The sequence below is a fragment of the Salmo salar genome, chromosome ssa22, assembly GCF_905237065.1.
Source record: "Salmo salar chromosome ssa22, Ssal_v3.1, whole genome shotgun sequence".
NCBI classification, from domain to species: domain Eukaryota; kingdom Metazoa; phylum Chordata; class Actinopteri; order Salmoniformes; family Salmonidae; genus Salmo; species Salmo salar.
Window position 1 is genome coordinate 20,076,897 of NC_059463.1, and position 25,256 is coordinate 20,102,152.

Below are 25,256 nucleotides of genomic sequence, written 5' to 3' on the forward strand. Positions count from 1 at the left end.
AAAATGTAAGGAAGTTGCCAGGATACGGGAAGTTGAGACCAAATATGTTACTAAAGCAGCCATTACTGATGTCTCTGCTGTTGAAGAGGCAGATCACGCAGTGTCACAAGAGATGGGGAAGAATCTGCTTTTGTCATCCAAGAGGAAATTCAATCTTAAGCTTTTATTATTTCATGCTTTTGTAGATTTAAAGATAACCTTTACACTTACATTGAAGGAAATGGCAGTCTGTTACCATTTATTGTACTTTGGAATGGCAGTCCTCCCTTCTTGCCCATGTGTGGCAGGCTGTTGCCATGGTGTTTTGTTAAAGTGTGATATGTCCAATAAACACTCACTGTTGCTTGTTATAGTGTGTCAGGATTGGTCTTTGGTTGTGTCCTAGACGCTGTCAGTCTCTCCCGTGAACAGAGATGAAAAACAGCTGTGGGGGGAGGTTGGTTTCTAACATAAACCCTGCTATTAGATTTATCCTTTAAAAGCTGTATATTCTCTGTATAATTAGAGAGAAGATTCAATCTGAGGCCATTTACACTGAACAAAAATATAAACGCAACATGTAAAGTGTTTCATGAGCTGAAGTAAAAGATTCCAGAAAGGTTCCATACGCACAAAAAGCTTATTTCTCTCCGATTCTGTGCACTAATTTGTTTACATCCTTGTTAGTGAGACATTTCCCCTTTACCAAGATATGCCACACCTCTCAGGTGGATGGTTTATCAAGAAGCTGATTAAACAGCATGATCATTACACAGGTGCACCTTGTGCTGGGGACAATAAAAGACCACTCTAAAATGTGCAGTTGTGTCACAAAACACAATGTCACAGATGTCTAAAGTTTTTAGGGAGCGTGCAGGAATGTCCTCCAGAGCTATTGCTAGAGAATGGAATGTTAATTTCTCGACTATAAGCCGCCTATAACATCGTTTTACAGAATTTGGCACTACTTCCAACCGGCCTCACAACTGCAGACCACGTGTAACCACGCCAGCCCAGGACCTCCACATCCAGCTTTTTCACCTGTGGGATCATCTGAGACCAGCCACCCGGACAGCTGATGAAACTGTGGGTTTGCACAACCGAAGAATATCTGCACAAACTGTCAGAAACCGTCTTATGGAGGCTCATCTGCGTGCTCGTCATCCTCAGCAGGGTCTTGACCTGGCTGCAGTTTGGTTTCGTAACCGACTTAAGTGGGCAAATGCTAACCTTCAGTGGCCAATGGCACGCTGAAGAAGTGTGCTCTTCATGGATGAATCCCGGTTTCTACTGTACCGGGCAGATGGACACGGACACAATTGCATTTTATCGATGGCAATTTGAATGCAGAGATACTGTGATGAGATTCTGAGGCCCATTGTTGTGCCATTCATCCGCCGCATCACCTCATGTTTCACCATGACAATGCACGGCCCCATGTCATAAGGATCTGTACACAATTCCTGGAAGCTAAAAATGTCCCAGTTCTTCCATGGCCTGCATACTCACCAGACATGTCATCCATTGGGCATGTTTGGGATGCTCTGGATCGACGTGTACGACAGCGTGTTCCAGTTCCCGGCTAATATCCATCAACTTCGCACAGCCATTGAATAGGGGTGGGACATCATTCCACAGGTCAGTCTATAGTCTGATCAACTCTATGTGAAGGAGATGTGTCATGCTGCAGGAGGGAAATGGTCACACCAGATACTGACTAATGAATTTATTTAAATTGACTGATTTCCTTATATGAACTGTAACTCAGTAAAATCTTTGAAATTGTTGCATGTTGCCTCTATATTTTTGTTCAGTGTAGTTTCTATGGCCCTAATTACGATTATTATCCCAATCTGCTCATCCTTACTGGCTCTGGGGGGGTTTGTGTGTGTGTGTGTGTGTGTGTGTGTGTGTGTGTGTGTGTGTGTGTGTGTGTGTGTGTGTGTGTGTGTGTGTGTGTGTGTGTGTGTGTGTGTGTGTGTGTGTGTGTGTGTGTGTGTGTGAGAGACCGTTTCTCAGTGCACCTCGTTATTTCCAAGAATCACAGATTTGCTGTCATAGAACATGTTGCAGAGTGTTTTGGTTTAAGTTTGGACGTCAGAGGCTTTCAATATCTATATATTTGTTGTTGTTTTGTAGCAGTGAATAAATGCAGAAGGCTTCTTCATTATTCAGGGATATCCATATTGTTTTGGTGGCAGGCCCTTGGTACCGCACCCAAGGACAAAGCTGACAGGTTCCAGTCCAAAGATCCATTCATTAGATGGATGGGCCATTAAAGTTGGCTACCTGTGGCCCTGTGGTCAGCACATATTAATTGCCTCTCCTGTACTCCTGGCGCCCTAATCTCTCCGTCCCTCTCTCTCTTTCCGTCTTCTGGCGCTCGATGCTCCTGAAATCATGGCCATTGATGAACACTGGTCGCGAATTTATGCTTTCCCCACCGTGTAACTCTGAAAGACTAATACATTTCACCAAGATGGCATTCATTGTTGGCCGGCATAATGTAAAGAATGTAGCAGTCATTTTGAAAAGCGAGATGAGCGTTAAGCTTCTGTCTGACACACACACGGTTAAATACTGTAATGTGTGTGTATGTTCTGTATATGTATGTTCCTGTGAAAGGGGTTTCAAGTGGTAGTAACCACTTTTGGTTAATAAATGATTCCATATGTGTTATTTCATAGAGTTGATGCCTTCATTATTATTCTACAATGTATAAAATAATTAAAATAAATAAGAACACTTGAATGAGTAGGTGTGTCCAAACTTTTGACATTTTCTTCCTTACTCATATAGCCTACAGGGTTCCAATACATGTTAATTTGCCACTTATGGGCCAATCTCTGTACCATGTCACTAGTGGTAGTGGTCTGACCAGCCCTGGTCTCTCTCCCATCAGGTTCATCACTACTACAGCTCCCTGCCCGAGGACAAGGTTCCCTATGTGAACAGCCCAGGAGAGAAGCACCGCATCAAACAGCTCCTCCATCAGCTGCCCCCCCACGACAATGAGGTGAGACCCTTATCCCTCCTCCCGTCTGCCCCCCGGGCACCCTTATCCCTCCTCCCGTCTGCCCCCCGGGCACCCTTATCCCTCCTCCCGTCTGCCCCCCGGGCACCCTTATCCCTCCTCCCGTCTGCCCCCCGGGCACCCTTATCCCTCCTCCCGTCTGCCCCCCGGGCACACACATATTGGGAAGGGGGCATTTGTCACCGTGACATCTTAACTCTCTAGTGTCTCTAACTCTGGATCATTTGTGTTTGTCTCTGCAGCCCTTTATTACATGTTGAATCATCTCTGTGTGTTTTTCCAGGTGCGTTACTGTAACACTTTGGACGATGAAGAGAAGAGGGAGCTCAAACTCTTCAGTAACCAACGGAAACGGGAGAATCTGGGCCGCGGCAATGTGAGACCATTTCCCGTGACGATGACTGGAGCGATCTGTGAGCAGGTACGGTAACTCCGGTGGGAATGGGATTGGTTCACACACAGGCGCTCACACGAGAAGGGCAGAGTTAGGACAGACACACGGTAGAAGTTATACAGGGGTGGCCATAGTTGGATGGATATGATAGAAATACGCGTATAGCCATCGCTCACACGAAAAAACACATTACAAAAGTGATCAAAGAAAATACGGTATAGGCGAAGGACTCGCCTTTCTTTTATGGTAGAATCTGACAGTGACATTTCTGTCTTTTATTGTGATTCACCCCGTGAAGAACTCAGCTGACATTTTAAAAGAAGCTGATAAAATGGAGCCTCACATTCAAGTCATGACCCAGCCTCTCAACTGTGGTAGATTTGCCTGTCTGCCTGTCTGTGCTTTCCCTCATCTCTCCCAGTAGCTTGGCCAGAACAGATGTCACACTGACACACTGATGGCTTATAGGATCCTTGATGCTGTGTTTTTGATCCTAACTCTTCACCTTATGTTATACTGTGCCTTGGAACGTACATTCCAGATTCGATCTCCTGAAGGTACATCGCAGTCTAGATAAACAAATCTTGATGTTGCTTTAGTCTACACATTGTTTTCATTCAGAAACACACTCAGCCCCCAGTCATTCCCTTACTGACCTGAGGCAGTTCTGCAGTGCTCTGTTATGCTTATGCCCTGTTTGGATCCATGTTTTACTCACTGTGTTTCTTGCTAAGCAGACAACCACAGGAGTGAGTGTGTGAGGAAACAGGATGTTCTAAGGGTGTGTATTGATTGAATACCCTCCCCTGGCTGACCTCTATGCGTAACAGGTCTGTGTGCCAGTTAGATCATCTGATTCTCTTCTCTCCTTTTCTGTCTCTGTCCCACCCCTCTAAATGTCCCTCTGTCTCCTTCACACTCTTCCCCTCCTTTCTCCCCTCCCTACCATCTCTCAACGTCTCGCCTCCTCATTCCCACTCCCTGTACCTTTCTCCTCTTCAAATCTTCCTCTCCCTGCTTCCTTTTTCTCTTCTCTACCATCTCTCTCTCTCTCTCTCTCTCTCTCTCTCTCTCTCTCTCTCTCTCTCTCTCTCTCTCTCTCTCTCTCTCTCTCTCTCTCTCTACCATCTCTCTCTCTCTCTCTCTCTCTCTCCCTCACCATCTCTCTCTCTCTCTCTCTCTCTCCCTCTACCATCTCTCTCTCTCTCTCTCTCTCTCTCTCCTCTACCATCTCTCTCTCTCTCTCCTCTACCATCTCTCTCTCTCTCTCCTCTACCATCTCTCTCTCTCTCTCTCTCTCTCTCTCTCTCTCTCTCTCTCTCTCTCTCTCCTCTGCCATCTCTCTCTCTCTCTCTCTCTCTCTCTCTCTCTCTCTCTACCATCTCTCTCTCTCTCTCTCTCTCTCTCTCTCTCCTCTACCATCTCTCTCTCTCTCCTCTACCATCTCTCTCTCTCTCCTCTACCATCTCTCTCTCTATCTCCCAGTGTGGAGGGCAGATAAACGGAGGTGACATTGCAGTGTTTGCATCGCGGGCGGGCCACGGCGTGTGTTGGCACCCTGGCTGCTTCGTGTGCAGCATGTGTGATGAGCTGCTGGTGGACCTCATCTACTTCTACCAGGAAGGGAAGATCTACTGTGGTCGGCACCACGCAGAGAGACTCAAACCACGCTGCTCCGCCTGCGACGAGGTAGGAGCAGACCCTGCTAAACACACACACACACACACAAATCACATTGCATTGGTCACATGCGCTGAATACAACAGGTGTAGACTTTACAGTGAAATGTTTACTTATGAGCCCATTCCCAAAAGTGCAGAGTTAAAAAGTAAGACAAATATTTGCTAAATTAAAAAAATCAATAGTAACACAAAACAATAGCGATGCTATATAAACTCAGCAAAAAAAAGAAATGACCCTTTTTCAGGACCCTGTCTTTCAAAGATAATTTGTAAAAATCCAAATAACTTCACAGATCTTCATTGTAAAGGGTTTAAACACTGTTTCCCATGCTTGTTCAATGACCATAAACAATGAATGAATATGCACCTGTGGAACGGTCGTTAAGACACTAACGGCTTACAGACTGTAGGCAATTAAGGTTACAGTTATGAAAACCTAGGACACTAAAGAGGCCTTTCTACTGACTCTGAAAAACACCAAAAGAAAGATGCCCAGGGTCCCTGCTCATCTGCGTGAACGTGCCTTAGGCATGCTGCAAGGAGGCATGAGGACTGCAGATGTGTCCAGGGCAATAAATTGCAATGTCAATACTGTGAGACGCCTAAGACATCGCTACAGGGAGACAGGACGGACAGCTGATCGTCCTCCCAGTGGCAGACCACGTGTAACAACGCCCGCACAGGATCGGTACATCCGAACATCACACCTGTGGAACAGGTACAGGATGGCAACAACAACTGCCTGAGTTACACCAGGAACGCACAATCCCTCCATCAGTGCTCAGACTGTCCGCAATAGGCTGAGAGAGGCTGGACTGAGGGCTTGTAGGCCTGTTGTAAGGCAGATCCTCAACAGCCATCACTGACATCAATGTCGCCTATTGGCACAAATCCACCGTCGCTGGACCAGACAGGACTGGCAAAAAGTGCTCTTCACTGACAAGTCGCGATTTTGTCTCACCAGGGGTGATGGTCGGATTTGCGTTCATCGTCGAAGGAATGAGCGTTACACCGGGGCCTGTACTCTGGAGCGGGATCGATTTGGAGGTGGACGATCCGTCATGGTCTGGGGTGGTGTGTTACAGGGAAGACATCCTCCTCCCTCATGTGGTACCTTTCCTGCAGGCTCATCCTGACATGACTCTCCAGCATGACAATGCCACCAGCCGTACTGCTCGTTCTGTGCGTGATTTCCTGCAAGACATGAATGTCAGTGTTCTGCCATGGCCAGCGAAGAGCCAGGATCTCAATCCCATTGAGCACGTCTGGGACCTGTTGGATTGGATGGTGAGGGCTAGAGCCATTCCCCCCAGAAATGTCCGGGAACTTGCAGGTGCCTTGGTGGAAGAGTGGGGTAACATCTCACAGCAAGAACTGGCAACTCTGGTTCAGTCCATGAGGAGGAGATGCACTGCAGTACTTAATGCAGCTGGTGGCCACACCAGATACTGACTGTTACTTTTGATTTTGACGCCCCCTTTGTTCAGGGACAGATTATTCCATTTCTGTTAGTCACATGACTGTGGAACTTGTTCAGTTTAGTCTCAGTTGTTGAATTTTGTTGTTCATACAAATATTTACACATGTTAAGTTTGCTGAAAATAAACGCAGTTGACAGTGAGAGGACGTTCCTTTTTTTGCTGAATTTACAAGGAGCACCAGAACAGTGTCAATGTGCAGGGGTACGAAGTAGTTGAGGTAATACAGTATGTAGGGGTAAAAGTGACTAGGCAATCAGGATAGAGTAGCAGCAGTGTGTGTGTGCGGGGCATCAGTGTGAGTGTTGGAGTGTCGGTGTGTCAGTGTATGTGTGTGTGTATGGGTGTAGTGTGTATGAGTGTAGTGTGTATGAGTGTAGTGTGTATGGGTGTAGTGTGTATGGGTGTAGTGTGTATGGGTGTCAGTGTAGTGTGTGTGTGTGAGTGTCAGTGTAGTGAGTGTCGGAGTGTCAGTGTAGTGAGTGTCGGAGTGTCAGTGTAGTGTGTGTGAGTGTCAGTGTAGTGTGTGTGTAGTGTCAGTGTAGTGTGTATGAGTGTCGGAGTGTCAGTGTAGTGTGTATGAGTGTCGGAGTGTCAGTGTAGTGTGTATGAGTGTGTGGGTAGAGTCTAGTGAGTGTGCATAGAGTCAGTGCAAAACAATTTCATATGAATGAATAAATAAATTAGGTGGTCAATGTAAATAGTCCTGTTGGCCATTTGATGAACTGTTCAGCAGGCTTATTGCCTGGGAGTAGAAGCTGTTTAAGTGCCTTTTGGTTTCAGACTTGGCGCTCCAGTACCTCATGTTGTGCGGAAGCAGAGAGAACAGTCTATGACTTGGGTGACTGGAGTCTTTGACAATTTTTAGGGCCTTCCTCTGACACCGCCTGGTAAAGAGGTCCTGGATGGCAGGGAGTTCGGCCCCAGTGATGTACTGGGCCATACGCACTACCCTCTGTAGCACCTTACAGCCGGATGCCGAGCAGTTGCCATACCAAACGGTGATGCAGCCCGTCAAGATGCTCTTAATGGTGCAGCTGTGTAACTTTTTGAGGATCTGAGGGCCCATGCCAAATCTTTTCAGCCTCCTGAGGGGGAAGAGGCATTGTCGTGCCCTCTTCACGACTATGTTGGTGTGTTTGGACCATGATAGGTCCTTACTGATGTGGACACAGAGGAACTTGAAGCTCTCAACCCGCTCCACGACAGCTCGTCGATGTGAATGGGGGCGTGTTCGGTCCTCCGTTTCCTGTCGTCCACAATAAGCGCCTTTTGTCTTGCCCACGTTGAGGGAGAGGTTGTTGTCCTGGCACCACACTTCCAGGTCTCTGAGCTCCCTATAGGCTGTCTCATTGTTGTCGGTGATCAGGCCTGCCACTGTCGTCATCAGGAAACTTAATGATGGTGTTAGTTGTCCGCAGCCACACAGTCGTGGGTGAACAAAGCATGTGTGTCCATGTATACTGCTGATACAACCATATACGCATCAGCAACCACAGCTAATGAAGTCACTGAAACCCTTAACAAAGAGTTGCAGTCTGTTTTGGAATGGGTGGCTAGTAATAAACTGGTCCTAAACATCTCTAAAACTAAGAGCATTGTATTTGGTACAAATCATTCCATAAGTTGTAGACCTCAGCTGAATCTGGTAATGAATGGTGTGGCTGTTGAACAAGTTGAGGAGACTAAATTACTTGGTGTTACCTTAGATTGTAAACTGTCATGGTCAAAACCTATCGATTCAATGTTTAGAAAGAGGTCTTGCTTTTTTGACACCACACTCCAAGAAGCAAGTCCTGTAGGCTCTAGTTTTATCTTATTTTGATTATTGTCCAGTCATATGGTCAAGCGCAGCAAGAAAAACTGCATCTGGCCCAGAACAGAGCCGCACGTCTTCATTGTAATCAGAGGTATAATATTAGTACTATGCATGTCATTCTCTCTTGGCTTAGAGTTGAGGAAAGACTGACTGTGTCACTTCTTGGTTTTATAAGAAACGTGTTGGAAATTCCAAATTGATTGCATAGTTATCTTACACACAGCACTGACACACACACTTACCCCACCAGGGGCCTTTTCAGAGTCCCCCGGTCCAGAACAAATTACGTACAGTATTATACAGGGCCATGAGTGCATGTAACTCTCTTCCATCTCATATAGCGCAAGTGAACAGCAAACCTGGTTTAAAAAAAATCGAATAAAGCAACACTTGAAGTCGTCACAGCACAACACCTCTCCCCATGTGACCTACTTGTTGTGTGTTTGTACTGACATGTATGTGGAACTGATAGATGCAAACACACTGCATGTTAATGTTTTTAAATATATGTCAATTGTAAAGTTTTTCGTTATGTGCCGGACCCCAGTAATCCTCTCTGAGACTCAAACATGTCTAGGCCTTCCCATACTCATCCACATTTATAACAGAAGTACAACAAATAGTATATTGACTACTATAAGGGCTAGCGACACTAACTGCCATGCGAAACAGTAGATGATTTCAACATAGGCCTCCTCTGTTTTCCTATCATGTGTCTTGAAATACACTGCTATAACATGGGAATAATTAAACATTGATTTTCAGTAGATCTCCATACACATGATCCCAAAGATGGGACAGAGTTGACGGTGTAATACAGTTGGACAGTGTCTGTCAGTATGGGGGAGGGATAGAGAGAGGGCTACAGTAGCAGGCAGCCAGGCCTTTGAGTCTTTGTCCTGTCATTCTCTGTAATAGGATGAGCAGGGCCTTGCCTCAGAGAAAAGCAGCATGATAAATGATACAGTCCTCATCCCTCTCTCTTCCCTCTCTCCGTCTGTAGATCATCTTTGCGGACGAGTGCACGGAGGCGGAGGGCAGGCACTGGCACATGAAGCACTTCTGCTGTTTCGAGTGTGAGACGGTGCTGGGCGGCCAGCGGTACATCATGAAGGAGGGCCGGCCCTACTGCTGCAGCTGTTTCGAGTCCCTCTACGCCGAGTACTGTGACTCCTGTGGGGAACACATCGGTACGCCACGCACCAACCCCATCCACCAGAGCCAACGCAGGGCCCTAGATCCAACAACACGAGCCCTAATCTAGAGAGCCAGAGCACTGGCATACGTCAAGCAAGACAAATAGGACTCTATTTCAGCTGCAAGATTTCAGTAATGTTAAGAAGAACAGAGGAATGACCTGGATTTAGCTTGGAGAAACATTTCAGGGAGAAATATGCATGGCTGCAAAGATGACATGCTTTTAGTAGAATTTAACCGTGTCTATGATTTAACGCAACACTGGCATGCAGATACCTCACGGCACGGATACAAGTAGCGTCTTTTAAAACAGACTAGATGAGCTCAACAGCGTTTTCACCAAGGGGAAAAAGATCAGTGCGTGAACAATTTCAAATGTATTCATTAGATATACATTTTCTTAAGGTCCTTTGCTGTACGTTAACCAAACCCGTTCTGAGCAGGACGACTTGTCACAGGGTAAACCTAGCACCTTATCACCAGTGGGGCCAGTGCCACCTCTGTGCTTTCCTCTCAGTCCAGAGAGCCGCTTGCTTATCCCTCAACAGGATCCCCAGCTGTGATCTGGCACGGCCCTCAGCAAACAGACATGCAGCTCTGTAATTATTTGTTATACAGGATACAGAAAGTATTTGAGTAATACTGATTATAAATTGAAACCATCAGAAACCATTTGAAACCAGATGGCAGCCATTACCCGAGGACTGTTCTCCCCGGCAACTGCAAACATTCTTAAAATGCAATGCATGTTACATAATGAGTTTACCCCTAAACTCAGCTAAGTGTTGTAGCCCCAGGGCCTTTCTTCACTCAGGTTTACTTAGAACTTCCAACTCATTTCCTATTAAAATGGAGTTGGAACATTTTCCAGTTTATGGACGATATCTATATCTTTTGATAAGGGAGTTCTCCCTCTAGAGTATTTAGCTGATATTTTGTATTTGATTAGCCTTAATTTGCCTTATTTCCACAGTGATTAGTCTTGATGGTTCTCTGTTGCAGGCATTGACTCATTACAGAGCAAAAGAGTAAAGATTGTGTCCTTTCCATAAACATTTTGTCTTAAACAGTGGGGGGGGGGTATTTGATCCCCTGCTGATTTTGTACGTTTGCCCACTTACAAAGAAATGATCAGTCTATAATTTTAATAGTAGGTTTACAAAAAAATCCAGAAAAACGCATGTCAAAAATGTTATAAAATGATTTACATTTTAACGAGGGAAATAAGTATCTGACCCCTCTGCAAAACATGACTTAGTACATGGTGGCAAAACTCTTGTTGGCAATCAGAGGTCAGACGATTCTTGTAGTTGGCCACCAGGTTTGCACACATCTCAGGAGGGATTTTGTCCCACTCCTCTTTGCAGATCTTCTCCAAGTCATTAAGGTTTCAAGGCTGACGTTTGGCAACTCGAACCTTCAGCTCCCTCCACAGATTTTCTATGGGATTAAGGTCTGGAGACTGGCTAGGCCACTCCAGGACCTTAATGTGCTTCTTCTTGAGCCACTCCTTTGTTGCCTTGGCCGTGTGTTTTGGCTCATTGTCATGCTGGAATACCCATCCACGACCCATTTTCAATGCCCTGGCTGAGGGAAGGATGTTCTCACCCAAGATATGACGGTACATGGCCCTGTCCATCGTCCCTTTGATGCGGTGAAGTTGTCCTGTCCCCTTAGCAGAAAAACACCCCCAAAGCATAATGTTTCCACCTCCATGTTTGATGGTGGAGATGGTGTTCTTGGGGTCATAGGCAGCATTCCTCCTCCTCCAAACACGGCGAGTTGAGTTGATGTCAAAGAGCTCCATTTTGGTCTCATCTGACCACAACACTTTCACCCAGTTGTCCTCTGAGTCATTCAGATGTTCATTGGCAAACTTCAGATGGGCATGTATATGTATTCTTAAGCCGGGGGACCTTGCGGGTGCTGCAGGATTTCAGTCCTTCACGGCGTAGTGTGTTACCAATTGTTTTCTTGGTGACTATGGTCCCAGCTGCCTTGAGATCATTGACAAGATCCTCCCGTGTAGTTCTGGGCTGATTCCTCACCATTCTCATGATCATTGCAACTCTACGAGGTGAGATCTTGCATGGAGCCCCAGGCTGAGGGATATTGACAGTTCTTTTGTGTTTCTTCCATTTGCGAATAATCGCACCAAATGTTGTCACCTTCTCACCAAGCTGCTTGGCGATGGTCTTGTAGCCCATTCCAGCCTTGTGTAGGTCTACAATCTTGTCCCTGACATCCTTGGAGAGCTCTTTGGTCTTGGCCATGGTGGAGAGTTTGGAATCTGATTGATTGATTGCTTCTGTGGACAGGTGTCTTTTATACAGGTAACAAGCTGCAGTTAGAAACACTCCCTTTAAGAGTTTGCTCCTAATCTCAGCTCGTTACCTGTATAAAAGACACCTGGGAGCCAGAAATCTTTCTGATTGAGAGGGGGTCAAATACTTATTTCCCTCATTAAAATGCAAATCAATTTATAACATTTCTGGCATGCGTTTTTCTGGATATTTTTGTTGTTATTCTGTCTCTCACTGTTCAAATAAACCTACCATTAAAATTATAGACTGATCCTTTCTTTGTCAGTGGGCAAACGTACAAAATCAGCAGGGGATCAAATACTTTTTTCCCCCACTGTAACTGTTTTTCCCTCTGTCCCTCAGGCATTGACCAGGGCCAGATGACATATGACGGTCAACACTGGCACGCCACAGAGGGCTGTTTCTGCTGTGCCCGCTGTAAGAGCTCCCTCTTAGGTCACCCCTTCCTGCCCAAACATGGACAGATCTTCTGCTCGCGCTCCTGCAGCCTGGGGGAGCAGCCTAACGGGTCAGACTCCTCAGACTCCGCCTTCCAGAGCGCACGCTCCACTCGAGAGTCCCGCCGCAGCTCCAAGGCTGGAAAGAACGGGGGCCAGGCGGGGAGGTGTCCAGGTGAGGTGGACCCTCTCTCCTTACAGATGGACCTGCTGAGTCTGTCCAGCCAGACGCCCAGTTTGACCCGCGAGCCGCCCGCATGGCAGAGCCAGGGACAGGGGGGTGACACGTGCCCCTACGAGGGCCGATCAGACCCCACAGCAACACCCACCCCACTCCATCTGCTCAGCCAATGCAACGTCAGGACTGCATATAACTCCACCTCCCCTGGGCAGGGCAACCAACCAAACCACAGGTCCAAGGAGACGGGTGTCACCAAGAGGCCGCCCATCTCAGCCCTGAAAGGTCGCTCTATGAATGAGAACTGGTTCCATCAGGGTTCAGAGGACTACTACCCCCCCAAACTGAAACCCCAGCAAAGCTTTGACGTACCCCACGGCTTGTCCTACCACAACGGCTTCTCTGACAAGCGTTCGGTCAGTCTGCATGTGTTCCAGAGGGACAGGGAGGTGGGGCTTCCCCAGCGGGGGCGCAGCAGGAACCCCATCAGCGCACTTAGCTTCACGGAGCAGCTCACTCCCCTAGAGCAGACACCCAGGGGTTCCATGGAGTCACTGGCCCTATCCAACGCTACAGGTAACTCTTCCAAATTCACCATGGAGGGAAGATTAATTCATGTGATTGTATTTGAAGCAATATATTTAACTGCTTAGGACATTTATTTCTCACAGAATACTGCAACCGATCCAGAGCTAATTACATACTGTATGCCTTTCTCATAAGAGTGTAATGTCTATTATGTCAATGGTTATGAGATTTATTGACGTAATAAGGATAACAATGAGGATAACTGATGAAGTTAACCACTGACTAACCCGCCTGTTGTTTCTCTGAAGGAACGTCAGCAGACGGAGGAGGGAAGCGCCAGGAGCACCTGTCTCGTTTCTCCATGCCAGACCTGAGCAAAGACTCTGGCATGAACGTGTCAGAGAAGAGCAACATGGGCACCCTCAACTCCTCAGTCCAGTTCCACAGCTCTGACTCCATGCACAGCCTCACCTCAGGCCAGCCCTACATGGAGCTGGAGCCCCCAGTGCAGGTGCAGTACCCTCTGCAGTACTGTGAGCCCCCAGGCCTGGGGATGGTGGGCATGAGCCACCTGCCAGCCGGCTTCACCTACCAGGAGGAGGACAGGGTCAGCCTGGTGAGCAGCGCCAACGCTGCCCGCCTCCCGCCCATCAGCGAGCGCACGCGGAGACGAGGAGAGGGCCCGGGCATGCCTGCCCCTGAAGACACCCCTCAGCGCCGGAGACACAATCACCACCGCTCCCGTCGCTCCAGACGCTCCCGCTCGGAGAACGCCCTGCACCTGGCCGCTGAGCGCAGGGAGAGGCCCCAGCTGAGAGTCAGAGAGGACTATGACCAGTTTCCCCCTCCGCGGGGCGCTAGGGACTCATTTGGGAGTGCAGGGGGGAGGTGCAGGGGGCCGGAGCCATTCAGGCAGTGCCCTCGCACCACCTCTGACCTCACCCTGCAGAAGCCCAGTGCCCACCGCCGTCTCGCCGGGCCCTACTCCTGGGACGACTACGAGGATGAGGACGAGTGGTGCTCCACCTGCTCTTCATCGTCTGAGTCGGAGGACGAGGGCTACTTCCTGGGAGAGCCAATTCCTAGGCCCGTGCAGCTGAGGTACCTGAGCAGCCAGGAGCTCCTCCACAAGTACAGCTCCACAGGGGTGGGCGGACCACACCAAATGAGCGGCAGAGGGGGACAGCTGCACACCCGCAAACGCCGGAAAAGCAAGAACTGCATAATCTCTTAAAATTCGCATCATGGGAAGAGTCAAGAGAATGTGCCCTCCTTCCCCAGTATACACTAACATAGTTCATCTGTTCAGAAAAGAGAAACAAACACTCTTCTGAAGTTGTTGAGTATTGTGAGGTTGACAGTGTTTTGATATGCAGTTGGGTAAACCGTTGACAGCACAAATGTTTTGCATGTTTATCCATTTAATGTTTCAGAACAAGTTATCCTGATTATTGATTATTTTTCTCTGACTCTCACACTGCACTCTGCTCGTCTGTCACCATATTTATCAAAGCCAACGTGCGATCGTAATAATAATGTAATTTCCATGCAGCAACAGTAAGGTACAGACAATTCAGTAAGGTCCAGCTTTTTCATGCAATGTGATTTAGGTATATACCATTGTACTCAAGTTCATAGGCTGTACTGTATATAAGTAAATGAATGAATAAAATCACTAAATTAAGGAAGCAATGTAAATACTATGTAAATGAGGTCCCACATATTTTTATATTTTGTATGGATAGAATCATTTATGTATTGAATATCTATAATGTAGGAATAGAAAATGCATGCCTGTAATGTGTTGATGTGGTCCTGCATTGGAATAAAATAGTATTTCAGACAGAGATTGACAGGTGTCTGTTCCCTCACTAGAGACTGCTGTGTTCTTGTGATAATTTGTCTGACAGTGAACAGTCACCCTCTCCATTTGCTCAACACACGAATGAATGAAAACATGGCAAAAGCGCTGATTAAAAAGTCACCCCTCAGTAAATGTCATTCCCCCATGAGGTCATGAAGTGATACAAATACTGTGACTATTGGGCCTTTGTGGCACTGTTTGCAAACAGATGTCTGTGAGCTGTAACTGAGCTAATCGTAAACCCAGATAATGTGCTGCTGATGCAGCTCTATGGATTAACGCATGAATAACTATATGGATGGGATTCAAATGGGCTTTACTGAAGCACCATTTGTAGTAAACAAGCAATCTCCTCAATTAATACAGCCTTTATATCCAAAACTACAGGAGTAGTTAACTTCTCTCGTCGTTTTAATTCTCTACATTTACACTTAGACAAGAGCTCCAGGTCAAGTTTGTGTTTGAAAGGTGAAGTAACAGGGCTCTAAATTGGCTTGTGTCTGATGTCCATGTGGTCAGAGGATTACAGTAGCTAAGTCTCTAGCACCCGTAAACTGGGTGGACTCCAGTCCACACCCTCCCTTCTACTGCAGGTCTCAAAACCAGGTATTTAACTACACACACTAGATTAAAAGTGAGTGAAGACCAATCCCACTGGGCACAGACGTCAGTTCAATGTCTAGTTTTGATTTACATTCGGTTGAGTTGTCAACTAACCTGAAATCATCAAAACAATCACAATGTCATTGGATTTAGGTAAAAATGTGGGTGAAAAAAAGACCAAATGCCCTTACGCGGATTACTTTTTGCAAATCCAATTCATTTTCCACATTGGTTCAACGTCGTCATATTGATTTTGGGGGTTTGAAATGATGTGGAAACAACGTTGATTCAATCAGTTTTTGCCCAGGGGGATGCTACTGACATGTTGGGTGAATTAGTGTGTTTATGTGGGTTTCTTTAGATGGCATGTCTTCCAGTGTTCATATATACTTTGCGGTGGTCAGGAGTCCTCATTTTGTTGTCTGTTATGACCAAAACAGCTGCACTAACAGACACATTACTGCCCTGACAACTGAGCGATTTTGTATTTTTTTTTTTTGCCTTTTTTACTGGGCCCCTAGGCCGCTGGTTACTGGGCCCCTAGGCCGCTGGTTACTGGGCCCCTAGGCCGCTGGTTACTGGGCCCCTAGGCTGCTGGTTACTGGGCCCCTAGGCCGCTGGTTACTGGGCCCCTAGGCCGCTGGTTACTGGGCCCCTAGGCCGCTGGTTACTGGGCCCCTAGGCCGCTGGTTACTGGGCCCCTAGGCCGCTGGTTACTGGGCCCCTAGGCCACTGGTTACTGGGCCCCTAGGCCGCTGGTGTCATGTCCAGATTTGTCTTGTTTTCTGTATTTCTCAGTTATCAAATTAATTACTAAACTGAATTTTTAAGCCCACGTTATATCATAATTGTTTGTAAAAAGATTTGTCAGCTGTATTTCACAGAGGGGGCACACTGACTGGACTAGGTGCAGGAGGAGGAGGAGAGAGTAGAGTGACACACACATAACGTTTGATTTGATTTGAGCTGCCGGTGATGGGTAGGAGGTTTGTTTGTAAATGAATGTGATCAAGCTATGTAGCCTATTGATTCCTTCTTGATGAATAAATAAATCACAAATGTTTTGTTGTTTCTCTGTAAAACTAGCCACCTAGCAATTTTATGAAGTTGGCTTTAGCTAGCCAGCTAGATATGTTCCCAATCTCCCAACATCATAACTAGCCGCCAAGCTATTTCAGGCTATCAATCAAGTTAGAGTAGCTTGTCTAACTATCTTAGCTGGCATGCCTGCTAGCAAGGTTGCTAGACTTTAGAAAAGCAAGCAATTACTAAATGTACTCAAACTCACATTCATTTCAATCTTTTACCTAGATTTTACCAGAAAAGCATAGTTTCTTTACTTGGTTTAAATGACAATTGAACAGGTAAAGAGATATGCTTAGGTCACCTATGCAGAAAAATAGACATACTTATTTACATATAATTAGGCATAATGATTATGGCTCTAGATTTCAGGAAGAAGCTGTTTCAGGTGTTTGAAAAATGCAAAAACCTCTCTGGACCACCCCGCCTCCATAATCACATACTTCTTGCCCCCAATAAAATAATGGATGCATGACGCCCCTGCTGCCACTGCCTAAGTCATACCTGCAGAGATGCACATTGTCACTGCATCATTGTTTCCAAAGTAATGAGTCTTGGAAAAGAAAGCTAAAAAGCCTCCTCTATCTCCAGTCATCTGCGTATTGATCTAACTGAACACATGGCTTCCAATTCAAGGGCAGCAGAAACTAATTTCAAACTCATCAGAGCACAGTCTTACTTCATCCACCCAACCCATATATTCATTCACATATTAATGAATTGAATTCTTCTCAGACCTGCAGGGCATTTCCCAAGGACGGAGGGGTTGTACTGTCAGTCAGTGTGTCGATTGTTTGGCACTGAGAGAAAGTCTGTGGGTTTTCCATGTGTTTAACTAAAGCAGAGCTAAGATGCTGTCAGAAGTGCTACAGATTGTGGCCATATGCTTTCTGGGCTGCACCATAGAGGATAATCCCTGAGTTGTGTTGATGCAGGACGGTGACAGTGGTCTGGTCCACTGGGGACTGGCTGACTCCGGGCAGAATACACCCACTGGAGAGACCACACATCTCTGTGGATGGATAAACTCACTCAACCCAGTATGATCAATGACTTGTATCTAGACCCATATATTTATTCAAAATATATGGCTCTAGTTAGTGGTTCTAACATGTTATTTGTCTTACTGAATGTCGTGGTCCATGTCATATTTACACAGTACACTCTTATGGGAATGCGGTTTGGATACTTCTATAAGTGTTTATCATATAGTGTTTGTATGGGGGCTTGTAAAAAGCACGGTATGTGTCAAAAGTATGTAACATCCAAAGCATGCCAATTTGAGAAAAGCTTGTCTTTCAATTTGCATATTAATTGTAGAATTAAGTTGATCCTGCCCAAGCTAATGACTATTACATATTTCAAATGAAGCTAAAGTACTCAAGGCCAACAAAGAGAGTGAAAAGAAGTCTAGCACTTCAGTTTTGTGATAGACCACCTGTTACTGTGGAAACTGCTAACCAAGGTATATATATCTGTTATGTCTGTTTATGCTTCTGACTGGCAGTCTCTTGTTTTCAGTTTAGGGCTCATGAAGAGCATTCAGATTACTATAAATAGAATGTCTTTAGAATGTGACAGCCAATTAACCAATGTTCCTCACATTCCACTGGCCCAGGCATGCACGGCACTCAGGGTCATGTGACAACGCTAAAGTTAGAAGACAGAGGTCTTCATTGGATGAAACACAGAGAGAGTCTGAATCCCAGAGCTTGTTCCTGGATCATGACTATGACTGTTAACACTACCACATTGCCCAGCGATGCACACAGAACACATCTTTCTATTCTAGTGCGTCAGAGACGGTTCTGTTCTGAGAACACTAAGCTGTGTCTTGGTTAACTATGAGGTATGCACATGGGATGGTGGTCAGATGGACAGCTGAGACATAAAGATGGAGAACTCTCCTGTCTCTGCTGAGATCCCAGAGGCAGAAAGTACTGAATGTGTTTACGCACTTGAGTGTCCTTAAAATAATGACTTTAATAATTCACAATAATTACTTTTTATAATTCGTTAACATATACAGTACCAGTCAAACGTTTGGTCACACCCACTCATTCAAGGGTTTTTCTTTATTTTTACTATTTTCTACATTAGAATAATAGTGAAGACATGAAAACTATGAAATAACACATGGAATCATGTAGTAACCAAAAAAGTGTTAAACAAATCTAAATATATTCTATATTTTAGATTCTTCAAAGTAGCCACCCTTTGCCTTGATGACAGACCAAATTATAGATTTCCACAGGTCTAATGTCCATTGCTTATGTTTCTTGGCCCAAGCAAGTCTCTTCTTCTTATTGGTGTCCTTTAGTAGTGGTTTCTTTGCAGCAATTAGACCATGAAGGCCTGATTCACGCAGTCTTCTCTGAACAGTTGACGTTGAGATGTGTCTGTTACTTGAACACTGTGAAACATTTATTTGGGCTGCAATATGAGGTGTAGTTAACTCTAATGAATTTATCCTCTTCAGCAGAGGGAACTCTGGGTCTTCCTTTCCTGTGGCGGAACTCATGAGAGCCAGTTTCATCATAGCGCTTGATGGTTTTTGCGACTTTGCTTGAAGAAACTTTCAAAGTTCTTGAAAGTTTCCGGATTGACTGACCAATTCCTGTATACCACCTCTAGCTTATCACAACACAACTGATTGGCATTAAGAAGGAAAGAAAATCCACAAATTAACTTTTAACAAGGCACACCTGTTAATTGAAATGTATTCCAGGTGACTACCTCATGAAGCTGGTTGAGAGAATGCCAAGAGTGTGCAAAGCTGTCATCAATGCGAAGGGTGGCTACTTTGAAAAATCTCAAATAAAACACTTTTTTGGTTACTACATGATTCCATGTGTTTTTTCATAGTTTTGATGTCTTCACTATTATTCTACAATGTAAAAAATTAAGAAAAACCCTGGAATGAGTAGGTGTGTCCAAACTTTTGACTGATACTGTATATAGTGAGAGAGTATTAGATCACATTAGGCATGTGGACAGAAGTTGGTCTCCGGATTTTCATTGGAAAATGTGCCTTTTCATACAGCACCTTGTCCCGACATGTCTAACAGCACAGATGTAAATTGTTCCCTACTTGGAGAAAGAAGTGAAGGTCTTGAGATGTATTGGAAGTCCCTAACAGGCATAATTACCGGTCCTTAAGAGCAAAACTGCACCAAATTACAGCTCCGCTCTGAGGGGACTTAAATAGCCTGATTCAATTATTTACAACTGAAGAATGCTGGTGTGTTATCACACTCTGCACACACACACAGCATATAGATACACACACACGGGGGCCCAGGCTGGTGAATAGAAGACGCGTGACAGGAATGGCTGAGGCTTTACTGACCATCTCCCCCTCGTCATGTGTGTCCAATTACCATGGTAAGAAGTCACCCTAACAACGCAGAGTCAGTCCACACACACACTGCACAGCGATATAGGTAGCCTAATACCTGACCTTTGATAGTAACTGACATTGAGATTGATGAATCAATGTGGGATGAAATCACTGTTGGAAGGCGAGAGGAGATTAAAAAAAATGAAAGGCTCAACTCAGCAATTTGTCAACCTCAGATGTTGATTATATTGATAAAGAGAGATTTGCAGGCTTTCTCTATATTCTGCTGACTAAAGCCCATAATCGTGCCTGAGGTTCAGGAGGGCAGGAGTGGATTTCCTTCTCTGATGACCACACAGAGTCCTCTCCTAAACGACTGGACTCACTCCTTCACATAGTTGTGCATGAGAGCCTTGGGCTGTCCTGATGGTGTGTTTATCTCGGGATTTTGGCAGTGAAGCTCTTTATCTACACTACCAGTAAAAAGTTTGGACACACCTACTCATTACAGGGTTTTTCTTATTTTTTTTACTATTTTCTACATTGTGGAATAATAGTGAAGACATTAAAAATATGAAATAACACATGGAATCATGTAGTAACTAGAAAAGTGTTAAGAATATATTTTATATTTGAGATTCTTCAAAGTAGCCACCCTTTGCCTTGATGACAGCTTTGCACACTCTCGGTCTTCTTTCAACCAGCTTCATGAGGTAGTCACCTGGAATGTATTTCAATTAACAGGTGTGCCTTGTTAAAAGTTAATTTGTGGAATTTCTTTCCTTCTCTATGCGTTTGAGCCAATCGGTTGGGTTGTGACAAGGTAAGGGTGGTATACAGAAGATAGCCCTATTTGGTAAAAGACCAAGTCCATATTATGGCAAGAACAGCTCAAATAAGCAAAGAGAAACGACAGTCCATCATTATTTCAAGACATGGAGGTCAGTCAATCTGGAAAATTTCAAGAGTTTCTTCAAGTGCAGTCGCAAAAACCATCAAGCGCCATGACAACCGCCACAGGAAAGGAAGACCCAGAGTTACCTCTGCTGCAGACGATAAGTTAATTACAGTTACCAGCCTCAGAAATTGCAGCCCAAATAAATGCTTCACAGAGTTCAAGTAACAGACACATCTCAAGAACCACTGTTCAGAGGAGACTGCGTGAATCAGGCTTTCATGGTCAAATTGCTGCAAGAAACCACTAAACACGAGCAATGGACATTAGACCGGTGGAAATCTGTCCTTTGGTCTGATGAATCCAAATTTGAGATTTTTGGTTCCAACTGCTTAGTCTTTGTGAGACGCAGAGTAGGTGAATGGATGATCTCCATATGTGTGGTTCCCCCCCGTGAAGCATGGAGGAGGAGGTGTGATGGTGTGGGGGTGCTTTGCCGGTGACACAGTTGGTCATTTATTTAGAATTCAAGGCACACTTTACCAGCATGGCTACCACAGCATTCTGCAGCAATACGCCATCCAACCTGGTTGCGCTTAGTGGGACTATCATTTGCTTTTCAACTGGACAATGACCCAACACACCTCCAGGCTGTGTGACGGCTGTTTGACAAAGATGGAGAGTGATGGAATGTTGCATCAGATGACCTGGCGTCCACAATCACCCGACCTCAACCCAATTGAGATGGTTTGGGATGAGTTGGACCGCAGAGTGAAGGAAAAGCAGCCAACAAGTGCTCAGTATATGTGGGAGCTCCTTCAAGACTGTTGGAAAAGCATTCCAGGTAAAGCTGATTGAGAGAATGCCAAGAGTGTGCAAAGCTGTCAAAGGCAAAGGGTGGCTACTTTGAAGAATGCAAAATGATTCCATATGTGTTATTTCATAGTTTTGATGTCTTCACTATTATTCTACAACGTAAAACATTGTAACTTGAATGAATAGGTATGTCCAAACTTTTGACTGGTACTGTACTTCCCCAGATTCAGATGAACTTGTGGATACCAATTTTAGGTCTCTGTTCAGTATGAAGCAAGTTATAGGTAGAGCCAATGCCAACTAGCCTTAGTGCAATGACTGGAAGTCCATGGTATCTACTCGTATGCTAGCAGTTAGACTTCCAGTCATTGCTTTAACTTCCAGTCATTGCATTTATGTCAGAGACATAAAAATGGTTTCTACGAGTTCATCTGAATCTGGGGAAGTAGATAAAGGGCTTCATTGCCAAAATCCTGAAGTATCCCTTTAATACAGGGTGACAGTAAGCCCTCTGTTTGGTATTAATGCCATCTGTTACACCTCCATGTACACTGGGCATCCCCCCACCACCAGTCCTCACTGCTTTAACTCTCACCCAGTTTCAGATTACAACCTGGGACATACAGTACTGGACCGACATCTCATTCCAGCTACCTACCTATATACCAAAGTGAGCAATTATGGGGTGTCCCAGTCAAGATCATAGTAGGTAAGACTTGGACCTCACCTCAGCTCAACCCCAAACATCAGCCTAAGCTTAGTGCCAACCCAGTCCTCATCCTCAACCCTGGCCCTTGCCATGTCTTCCATCCACAGCCTTGCTTTAACTCTCACTTTAATCCAGGCTCTAACCTGCATCTCAGTAGGTATTGGTCTACTAGGTTGGACAATAATAAAAGGGTTTATCAGCCATCATGTCATGTATAATATACCCTGAGTATACAAAACATTAAGAACACCTGCTCTTTCCATGACATAGACTGACCAGGTGAAAGCTATGATCCCTTATTGATGTCACTTGTTAAATCCACTTCAATCAGTGTAGATGAAGGGGAGGAAACAGGTTAAAGAAGGATTTTTAAGCCTTGAGACAATTGAGATATGGATTGTGTATGTGTACCATTCAGAGGGTGAATGGACAAGACAAAAAAATGTAAGTGCCTTTGAACAGGGTATGGTAGTAGGTGCCAGGCGCACCGGTTTGTCTCAAGAACTGCAATGCTGCTGGGTTCCACCACCAGAAGGACATCCAACGAACTTGACACAACTGTGGGAAGCATTGGAGTCAACATGGACCAGCATCCCTGTGGAACGCTTTCAACAGCATTGTCCATGCCCCGACAAACTGACACTGTTCTGAAGGAAGGTGTTCCTAATGTTTAGTATACTCAGTGTATATTTACAGCTCTAGATCAGTAGTATAATCATTCTGGAATCCTGGTTAAATTTGCATGCAGCATATAGGGGGGCTCACAATTGGCCCAGCGTCGTCCGGGTTAGGGTTTGGCCTGGGTAGGCCGTCATTGTAAATAAGAATTAATTCTTTACTGACTTGCCTAGTTAAATAAATATTTAATAATGTCTTGTTTCCTGATCTGCCACATCCACAGTGAAACTATGCCAGCTTGGGGGTGGGTAGTAATCCACAGATCAAACGACTGGGAAGCATCTCATGGTAATGTGGAGTGGCACACCGGGTACCTTTATCCAGCAGTGCCAGAGGGCTCCGTCTGGTTCATGATGTCACGTCCCCAGGCCCTCTGGCAGTGACTCATTAACGGGTCCAGGTCCCATCTGTGTGCCACCTGTACTAAATCACCACAACTACATCATATTATTCTCCATCGCTCACACACTCCTCTCTTTCTCTCTACCCCCCTCTCTCTATCTTTCGTTCTCCCTCTACCCCCCCCCTGTTGATGGGTGGACCACTTTAGTCCTGTAAATGAGGCAGAGAGTGTCTGTGATGTTCCTCCAGGACATCATTTTCTTTATTCACCACCAGGCTGGCACTCATTACTCAGAGTGGTTCGTACAGGGTTGCCATTACGTTGTTTGGTCCCATCCCAGTTTGTGCTTTAAAATAGTCTTTAAACTGTCACTGAACAATTCAAACCAGTTTGAGGTACTATATATCAGTGTGGCCAGGAGTCTATACGAAAGGTTGCAGTCACGTACATCTAAACTAGGTCATTTTACGGAACTGCCATGAATATGCCTTGTAGGTTTTGTTTGCAATATTGTTCCTGAGCGCTCAACATGGTGGAGCATGGATAAGAGTAAAGGATAGAGATTGGCCTTTCAAATAAATACATTCTCAGAGACATACAGTATTGTTGTATTGGGACGCATTGAGAAGCAGTATCAGTCAACCAAACCTATTTTTATCACTAAAGCCATCAGAGAAGATGTTAATATGTTAGTATGAATGTATTACAGTGCCACGTCATGGTTCAGTAATGTTCTCCTTACCTACTGTAGAAGATTCAACTCTGTGCTATCATGCCTTGAATCAAGTTGTTTTCACAATGCAGAGAACCTCTGCCATCTGTCGAGAATATGATGTCACTACAGCACTAGTACGTTTTTATATCTTTTTATATTTTACTACAGCACTAGAGATAATAAACCAATATTGTCTATCCCTCACACTTAAATATGCCAAAACTGAGCGTTCATCTTCCCAAGATCAATCTACTATTATTGACAGTTTAGTTTACAGTTTAGATATAGCACATTGCATGTGTCATGGATAATGTTTGGGCTAAGTCTAACCCTTTATTTGACACAAATGCTCAGACTGAAATACCTGCTGTATGTGTCCATTATATTTACCTCAGTGTCAGCATTTTCCATTAAACAGTAAAAGCAGCCCATTGGCCAGGCAGGCAGGTCTATGGGGAAAGATGGTTAGGCGTCACTATGGTAGCTCTAATTAATCCTCTAGTTAATCCCCTCTAGAGACAATGGAAACAGCGGCACGCTGATACACCATCTCACCCCAGCCAAGATAATGTCAATCATTCCCCATCCCCGAACGGGAGCTGTGCACCCAGCACATTTAACTGCTAATGAAGACCCTGTGCCCAGCAGCAGCTGGCAGCCAGTGATAAGGGGAGCCCCTCAAAGAGCCAACAGCTCAAGGACCATACTGGAAAAGCCAACCCTCAAAGACCCAGCCACATCATTATGGACAAAGAGCCAGCTAAGAGGCTGAGGGAGTCCCTCACGTTGGCTATGGGTATTGGTTAAGTCTACAGGGTTCTTACTAATGAGTCTGTAAGAAATCAGACTTGGGGTGGATTTTATGTGGTCCATGTGTGCATATGATAAATTGAGAGATGAAGAGAGTGCATATTTGTCTTAGAAATGTCCTAGTATGAACCTCTGGAAAACAGAAGAACATTAGACCATATGGCTTTCTGTGACGTCATATAACAAAAGTTGGAAATAACATTTGTTTTAGGACTTTACAAGTAATTGAACCACTATTTGAAAGGGGATTTTTGAAGGAAATCAGAATAAACAGTATTTTATTATATTCAATCGGTCCATAAAACTCATTCAGATATATAACACTTGTACATGTTTTTATTGAATATGGT

General features: G+C 45.1%; 1 protein-coding gene across 4 annotated transcripts in view; it reads left to right on the forward strand.

Annotated features, from left to right (window-relative positions):
* The window catches only part of LOC106583026 (prickle-like protein 2), a 115,020-nt gene extending 100,121 nt beyond the window's left edge, over positions 1-14,899 (forward strand). For all 4 annotated transcript variants that reach the window (XM_045705234.1, XM_014166766.2, XM_014166768.2 and 1 more), the window contains 6 exons: positions 2,882-2,995; positions 3,297-3,434; positions 4,893-5,096; positions 9,390-9,576; positions 12,250-13,098; positions 13,359-14,899. In XM_045705234.1, the coding sequence (XP_045561190.1) occupies positions 2,882-2,995; positions 3,297-3,434; positions 4,893-5,096; positions 9,390-9,576; positions 12,250-13,098; positions 13,359-14,284 (2,418 nt within the window). In that variant the 3' untranslated portion in view covers positions 14,285-14,899. The remainder of the gene's footprint in view (positions 1-2,881; positions 2,996-3,296; positions 3,435-4,892; positions 5,097-9,389; positions 9,577-12,249; positions 13,099-13,358) is intronic.
* Positions 14,900-25,256: the final 10,357 nt, after the last annotated feature.